This window comes from Cyclopterus lumpus, chromosome 8 (assembly GCF_009769545.1).
Source record: "Cyclopterus lumpus isolate fCycLum1 chromosome 8, fCycLum1.pri, whole genome shotgun sequence".
In the NCBI taxonomy this organism is placed as follows: domain Eukaryota; kingdom Metazoa; phylum Chordata; class Actinopteri; order Perciformes; family Cyclopteridae; genus Cyclopterus; species Cyclopterus lumpus.
The window spans coordinates 20,774,473-20,782,975 of NC_046973.1; the positions used below are offsets into that span (position 1 = coordinate 20,774,473).

The 8,503-nt window shown below is 42.4% G+C and overlaps 1 protein-coding gene across 1 annotated transcript in view; it reads left to right on the plus strand.

Annotated features, from left to right (window-relative positions):
- cyth3b (cytohesin 3b) overlaps positions 1 to 6,754 on the plus strand; it is a 28,855-nt gene extending 22,101 nt beyond the window's left edge. Inside the window, exons 10-13 of the mRNA XM_034539706.1 lie at positions 2,036 to 2,112; positions 2,684 to 2,755; positions 2,909 to 3,063; positions 4,752 to 6,754. Of these exons, the coding sequence (XP_034395597.1) occupies positions 2,036 to 2,112; positions 2,684 to 2,755; positions 2,909 to 3,063; positions 4,752 to 4,824 (377 nt within the window). The 3' untranslated portion in view covers positions 4,825 to 6,754. The remainder of the gene's footprint in view (positions 1 to 2,035; positions 2,113 to 2,683; positions 2,756 to 2,908; positions 3,064 to 4,751) is intronic.
- The last annotated feature ends 1,749 nt before the right edge of the window (positions 6,755 to 8,503 follow it).

Below are 8,503 nucleotides of genomic sequence, written 5' to 3' on the forward strand. Positions count from 1 at the left end.
GGTTTGGTGTTTTACTGCCAGAACACTAGCCACCGATAACACAGGGTTACATACATTTAATATCCAATTCAATATACATCACAAGGCTAGGAACGCCATGTATTCATGCATTGTGTGAAGTATGCTGAAGGTGTGCACATTCTCACGGCGCAGTAACATTTTACAGTGTGTGAAAACACTTCTTTTGTTTAGAAAGGAACACATACTGTAGTTATGTCTGTGTGTGTGTGTGTGTGTGTGTGCTGGATGTGGTTGCGTGCTTTCTCGGTGAGGTAATAGTTCCTGGTCTTGTTTCTACTACATTTTTTCACCATTTGTTCCTGTTTGTTTACACATGTTTTTGATTTGGACTCCATCGCTCTGCAGTTCACAACACATTAAAGACATTAACATTGAGTATTTTTTTCAACACTTTTATTTGTTGTAAGAGGTTGATTTATTATTGAACATAAAATGTTTAATAGCTTGGATACTGTTTGTCAAAGGTTAAAGGGCAAATGCACTGCAGGTGATCAGTTTTATTGCTATGTTCACACACACACACAGCTGGCTCTGACCTGCACATTCCTCACACTCTGTGTAACGTCTCTTTAGTCTCTTCAAACTAGTGAGTACCAATGTAAATAGCCCCATTGTGGCTCACAGACCTAACGTGATTACATTCTAGCACGGTTCCTCCCCGGAGCCGTTCCCCGCACCAGTTCTCGCTGTAATATTTCAAATTTAACTCTCTAAAAATAAACCCTGGAGGATGTGAAGGAATAAATGCCTTTTTTTTTTAGCAAATCTCTCTCTTTGCCGAGCGGAAATTTGTCCGCGCTAATTCAATAGCCAGAGTCTATTGAAATGTAAGGAAACCCGGAGCTTGTATGATTATGTGTGGCCCATAAAGATTCATGTGAAAACAGGAAGGAAACGCGTTGTGACCGTAAGGGATGTTGGTATTGAGAGGAACTAATCAGGAATGTGAGGTCAAAGCACGCTCACAGGAAATGATCAGACGGTTCATGTGCTCTTCATGTCTTCCTGGCTTGTGATCCATGTTTTGTGCACGTGTTTGTGGTTTGTGTGTGTGTGTGTGTGTGTGTGTGTGTGAGGTTTGCATTTGTCTTTCTGCTAGCCTGCATGCACACAGACGAGAGCTTCCTCAGTGTGTTCCTCCAACACTGCTAGAGGCAGAATTCTGCCTTCAAACTAACGTGCAGGACGTTTGCATTTGCTCTCGTTCTCTCTGCTTCTTTCGGATGTAGTTTGTTAAGTTAACACGCGAGGTGGTGAATTTGCTTTGGGCGCCGTGGGGTGTTGTTGGGCTTCATTGTCTACATGTATGTTCCTTCAGGGTTGCTTTAGGTGCCACGTCAGGTTCATATCAACTGCCGTTTGTTCCCCTCTCCTGAGAGCCAATGTGGTTTTATCCTGCAAAGTCAGCAATAATTCATTAGTTGCGTGAGGCATCATTTATCAAAGCTGGAAGTGAGGAGAGATAGTGGTGCTCGATTGAAATCACATGCTACTCACATACTATTCTTATAACTTCCCTGCAAGCCTGAAAACAAAAGAAGCATACAGACATAAAGTTGAATATCAAACCTTCCTTTATGTGCAGGGTTGAACATGTAACTACATACATTGATGTCAAACCCCTTTTGATCAGACAAACATACTAACTGACCTTTCAATGTAAATGAAGCGTGAATGTGTGTCTAATGTCCACATGACGTGATCATGTGCTCACAAGAAGCCTTTTTTACACAGGAAATTGAATTATGGCAATGAACTAATGCACAAACATGTATAAATTCCTGATTTATAGCAGGCCTGAAGGGACGAGGTCGCAGCAAATATCCATACAATGCTATTCCACACTATCTATGTAATTTCTACACGGTTGTACCGAAGAATAAGACAACGTAATGCATATTGGTCGGCTTCATTAATGGATGTCACCTCCCGGCTCTTTGTCCCAATGGGAGACAGCCAGTCTGTCGCTGTGGCCTTTGTGTGACTTCCTGTCTCCTGTTCCTCTTCCTGTCAGGGGGCCGAGTGAAGACCTGGAAGAGAAGGTGGTTCATCTTGACTGACAACTGCCTCTACTACTTTGAATACACAACAGTGAGTGTCACACTAAGAGGATGTTTTTGCTCAGTAAAGTGCCTCTTTGCTGGTTTCTGTGTGCGTTTGTGTGTCTACGGATGAAGAGAATTCTGAGATTATAACAAATATGGCTGTATTGTTTTCTTCACGACTGCTTTTTTTTCCACCGTGTGTGCGACTGTCCGTGAGAATACGTTTACATGTCTTTTATCATTGCCTGTGTGTCCCTGCTGGCTGCTGCATCAGCACTGTTCCCTCTCCGGCTTGGTGTTATCCTTCAGGACACTCTCATTATGTCCTCTGATCTGACTCCTCCACACACACACATGATCTGCTCCGTTAAAGCGGTGAGGACGAGAGGACGGGTTCGTTTCCATGCTGGCAAAAGATATCGCAGAGGATTTGTCCTCTTTTCCCTACCTCTCACCTCTGATCCTTTTTTTATATGACTCTTAAATGCACCGCTCTCTTCCTCTGGCCTCTTTGCTATTTTTCTGATCGATATATTTTCATGTATCTCGCTTTGCTGCCCGATCTCTCTTTGTATTTACTCTGTTGTTTTCTCCCTCCTCTCATGTTTCTCCTTCAGGACAAGGAGCCTCGTGGGATCATCCCGCTGGAGAATCTCAGCATCAGGGAGGTGGAGGAGCCAAGGAAACCTGTGAGTGTTGCCCTATTAGAGATCTCATCCCTATATCGAGAATGTCTTTTTTTAGATGTTTACATTGGAAGTACATTTCTTGGTCAGGTGTGCAGTCAACATCTCACAGTAGCACGTCATTGATGCCCTACTCTCTCTCTCTCTGTTCCCCAGAACTGTTTTGAGCTCTATAACCCTAATCACAAAGGTCAGGTGATCAAAGCCTGCAAGACGGAGGCAGATGGGCGCGTTGTCGAGGGCAACCATGTGGTGTACAGGATATCAGCTCCCACGCCAGAAGAGAAAGAGGAGTGGATTAAATCTATCAAGTAAGACTCTTCACAAGGACACTTAAAGCAAAAAAGTTTGACATCTTGGGAAACACGTTTTTTCAGTCGGCTGAGACGGTTTATTGACCTGAAGGCTCCATGTGTTGCTTGGCAACCACGCAGTAAATGCCCTCGTAAAGCCATGATCTGTTCACTGTTGTACGAATTAAACAAAGATATAGTGCGTTAATAAGTGAGCTTTAGAGGTGCTGGTATGCTGATTTTGTTCCAGTCCATATGCTAAGCTAACCTCAGCTAACCTGCTGCTGGGTAATATTTACTGCGCAGGCAGGAGGGAATCAAGCTTTTCATCTCATGTTCGGTATAGGAGCAAAAAACATGTCCTACTACTCCTTTTAATGAGGGTCCTAGCCTAAATGAGGGTGGTGGTTGGTTACCACTCAACAATGGCCCTCACTACAATATTTGACTTAAATAGTAAAATGTGTGGTTTCTGTCTGTCAGATACTATACTATACACATACTGTTGCGTTCAGTGATAATAACCTTGCTGCCTGTCAGTTCTCTAAATGCTCTCTAATCACCTGTGTAGAAGATGGTGCAATGTCAAAGAGAGTTGCTCAGCAGAACGCGGTAATATAGTGCAATCCCCCCCTCCCACTCTCCATACTCTCAAAGAGCATCCACTGGGGAAATGATGGGGGATTAGTCACTGCTTAGAGCAGCCCAGGGGTGAGCCAGCAAAGCCAGTAAACCCATCCAGGAGAGGGAGCTCCGAACTGGGTTGACGAACTCGCAGCCACGGAGGGTAACAAGCTTGTGCTTCACCTGAGGGGTCCAAGAGGACTCTTAGTAGGGGTAGATGAAAGGAGTTTTATGGAAATGGTGATTCCCCACTCTTCTAAAGTCGAGATGATCACAGTCTGCTTATATTGAGTCACACACACACACAGACCTAGATAATGGTGGTGCAACTGGGTCAATGGAGAAAGTAGACAGAATGTATTTGTATGTTTTAAATTAGATATATCAAGTTTTACATATTGTTAAGGACAGAAATGGAGGAAATGTTGTTTTGCATTAGTCCCAGCAGCCTTGCTTGGATTTGCTCACCCTACAGTGGAGCTTTTGTTTTATGAAATTGGGTTGTGCAAAATGACAATGAGCAGTAAAGAAGAGCAGGATAGTCATCGCATACAGATTCATTCTTCAGCGCGCGGCGTTGCAAAGGGAATCAGAGATATCCGCAGTGGGGGGTTGAGCCTCTTCTTGCTTTGTGCTGGTGCTAACAGGATTTAGCAGCCGTGAAACTGGGCTCCTCAGTAGAGCCTGAATGGCTTCCTGATTCACTCGCTCTCATTCTGCGCTGCCTTTCCATCGCTCTAAAAAAAAAAAAAGAAGAAAGAAGGGGGGAGCGAGTGAATGCAGAAGACTCGATAACCTTGATCACATTTGTTCGCCATCCTTCAGACCTTTCAACCTGCAGAATAGCAAGAAGGAAAGTGCGTGATTGTGTATTTTACTACGAGTTCTGGAGGTTCCAACAAACCCCGAAAAACCAAGAAAAAACTTGGGAGAAGGGGGGTTCCTCTTCAGAAACCATGGAAACCAAACTAGGTCACTGCACAAACTTTTTTTTTTTTTTTATCTAGTTAAGGCCGGGGTTTGTATCTCATGTGGCCTTATTATTTATTTCATCACTGTCCTTTGATTGGCTTCTTCTCCAGGGCCAGCATTAGCAGAGACCCCTTCTACGACATGCTGGCCACCAGGAAGAGACGCATCGCCAACAAGAAGTGAAGAGAGTCTTCTCAACCCTCCAGCTCCTCCATCTTCCTCTCCTTCAGTTCATAAACTACACACACTAGGGAGAAAAGGCTGTCAAACCCCCGAAAAGACTTTGACCCCGAATACAAACTTTGATTTCTCTCCTGTCCACAAGTCATGTGACATCACACACTGCTGAGGGGACAGATTGTTTCCCCTCCATCTCACAAACACCTCTCACGGTCATGACATGTTTCTACATCTCCCAAAAGCACAACTGCCATGTTTCAGGTGTGTGTGTGTGTTCGCGCGTGCGTGCGTGTGTGTGTGTGTGTGTGTGTGTGTGTGTGTGTGTACATTCTGGGTACATAAGTGATACAACCTCTCCCTCCACTGTGCTTTATAAAGAAGTCCTAATTCAAAGTCAGAGTTCAGAGTAAAATATGCGGATGAGTAGGGACGTGTGGAGGATGGAGGGTGGGAAGAGGAGACAAGTGGACATGTTTGGTGAGTAGATCAGTGCAGCATAAGCTCAGCTGGGCCGTGTCGTCATCTCACTCCGGTGCTGAATTCTTCTCTGGGTGCCATGGCTGAAGCCCTGCTCAAAGTAACCTCAGAAAACAGTGCTGGCTTACGTTGAGGTTCCTAACTACTCCTCGCGGTCTGGAGTCAGCTGGGCTGATTTCACTCATTTGTGTGGGGCAGAGAATTTTGAAAATGTGCATTTTTTTATTTTGGTTGCATAGAAAAGGAGCTTTTGCCGAGGCTTGAGATGTTACTTGCTTATTGGACTTTAAGTTGTAATCCTTAAGATGTCAGTACTTGTTGATGTGGTGACACAACCGTGATTAATGATGGCAACACCAAGTGTGGTTGAATACTACAAACACTCCTCTGGAAGCCAGTTTGCAACAGACGAGCAATCAATGTGTCAGTTTGCTGTGCAGCCAAACAACTCACATTGTTACAATGAAGAAGACAATAACTGTAATCTGTTTGCTTTTCGTCTGCAGATATTCACTGTGGCTGTTTCTTCTTGTTCCATCGCTCCCTTAAAAACAATTGAACAGTAAACAATATGGCTAATATCCATGGGATACAATTCAATAATACTGGATCACATGTCTTCATGTTTTCCTGTAAACCCCTCGTGAATAAAGCAGACCCGCCACTACCAATAAAAAGTAACGATAGAGATATTTCCAGAATGTGGATATTGCAGATTGAACACTGACAAGAAATAGTCATAATGGGGTTGATTTAATGAAATCTTAGGGATTCAACTTTAAGAAGTCTGCTGAGCAGGTTTTGTTTATGGCTGTGCAATGGCCCAATGTGGTACCAGTCCAATTAAGCTTTGTCCTCCTGTCCATGGCCTGTCAGTGAAGGTCGATGTATTGTTGTGATCCTGTTTGCTTTTGGTTCGTAATCCTAAAGAATCCTTGCTTGATTTTGTGTTCCTCTTTAAAAAAAAACAACAAGAAAAACATATAAATAATAACCAACTATAATTTTTCTATTTATTTTCATTTGTGAAATGGTTTAATACTCCCTGTAAATGTTAAACAACATGCTTAAGTTATGTATGTGTGTATATATAATGTATAGTTTTTCTGGTCTCTTTGTTGTAGTATGCACACTCTGTAACATGTTTGAGCCGACAGACGTTTGCATCAGCTGAAGTTTGGGGTGTTCTTTACAAAAAGCCTTTAACATAATCATAAGAAAACATGATGATGGCGTTGATGATATTGGTTGATAACTGGTTGATGATGATGATGATGATGTCAAAATCTATAAACAGTAGTTTTCTATGTGATTATAAAATAAAAGCAGCGCAGAATATTATCTTCTACTGCCCTGTGTGGGCTTATAGTTGCATTAACTTTTATATTCTCTGTAAAAGCGGTCACGTTGTACATTACGTGTATCTATATAAAATATACATAAAGCTTACAGCAAATGTATGGTGTATTTATTATTCATGCTTGTCCTACTTATTTGCATAATATTTGAGCTATCATTAATGACTTATACAGATATTTCTTGCGAGGTGACAAACTCTCTGAATGTATAACATTTATCACTACAGCGAGAACGTTTGTTTGTATCTTTAAGGTGCTCACAGAAGAGCAAGGTGTGATGTCAGAGTGTCTAAGTATCTTTAAGGTGCTCACAGAAGAGCAAGGTGTGATGTCAGAGTATCTTTAAGTATCTTTAAGGTGCTCACAGAAGAGCAAGGTGTGATGTCAGAGTGTCTTTAAGTATCTTTAAGGTGCTCACAGAAGAGCAAGGTGTGATGTCAGAGTGTCTTTAAGGTGTTCACAGAAGAGCAAGGTGTGATGTCAGAGTATCTTTAAGGTGTGATGTCAGAGTATCTTTAAGGTGTGATGTCAGAGTATCTTTAAGGTGTTCACAGAAGAGCAAGGTGTGATGTCAGAGTATCTTTAAGGTGTGATGTCAGAGTATCTTTAAGGTGCTCACAGAAGAGCAAGGTGTGATGTCAGAGTATCTTTAAGGTGTGATGTCAGAGTATCTTTAAGGTGCTCACAGAAGAGCAAGGTGTGATGTCAGAGTATCTTTAAGGTGTTCACAGAAGAGCAAGGTGTGATGTCAGAGTATCTTTAAGGTGTGATGTCAGAGTATCTTTAAGGTGCTGCAGCTCACAGAAGAGCAAGGTGTGATGTCAGAGTATCTTTAAGGTGTTCACAGAAGAGCAAGGTGTGATGTCAGAGTATCTTTAAGGTGTGATGTCAGAGTATCTTTAAGGTGTTCACAGAAGAGCAAGGTGTGATGTCAGAGTATCTTTAAGGTGTGATGTCAGAGTATCTTTAAGGTGCTGCAGCTCACAGAAGAGCAAGGTGTGATGTCAGAGTATCTTTAAGGTGTTCACAGAAGAGCAAGGTGTGATGTCAGAGTATCTTTAAGGTGCTCACAGAAGAGCAAGGTGTGATGTCAGAGTATCTTTAAGGTGTGATGTCAGAGTATCTTTAAGGTGTTCACAGAAGAGCAAGGTGTGATGTCAGAGTATCTTTAAGGTGTGATGTCAGAGTATCTTTAAGGTGTGATGTCAGAGTATCTTTAAGGTGCTCACAGAAGAGCAAGGTGTGATGTCAGTGTCTTTAAGGTGTGATGTCAGAGTATCTTTAAGGTGCTGCAGCTCACAGAAGAGCAAGGTGTGATGTCAGAGTATCTTTAAGGTGTTCACAGAAGAGCAAGGTGTGATGTCAGAGTATCTTTAAGGTGTGATGTCAGAGTATCTTTAAGGTGCTGCAGCTCACAGAAGAGCAAGGTGTGATGTCAGAGTATCTTTAAGGTGTGATGTCAGAGTATCTTTAAGGTGTTCACAGAAGAGCAAGGTGTGATGTCAGAGTGTCTTTAAGTGTCTTTAAGGTGTTCACAGAAGAGCAAGGTGTGATGTCAGAGTGTCTTTAAGTGTCTTTAAGGTGTTCACAGAAGAGCAAGGTGTGATGTCAGAGTGTCTTTAAGTGTCTTTAAGGTGCAGATGTAGTTATGAGAGGTAAAGGAAGACATGTTGAGAGAAATGTGACCGGCAGGGAACATGTGTGACTGGGCAGAGAGCGCCTCCTACTGGTTCCATTTGTAGACAAGTCATAGTCAATAATAATGATAATAATACGAGAAGACATACATATGATTACAAGCCACATCAATTTTATCATAAGGAGTAAAGGAAGCCTTGGAGAATTAG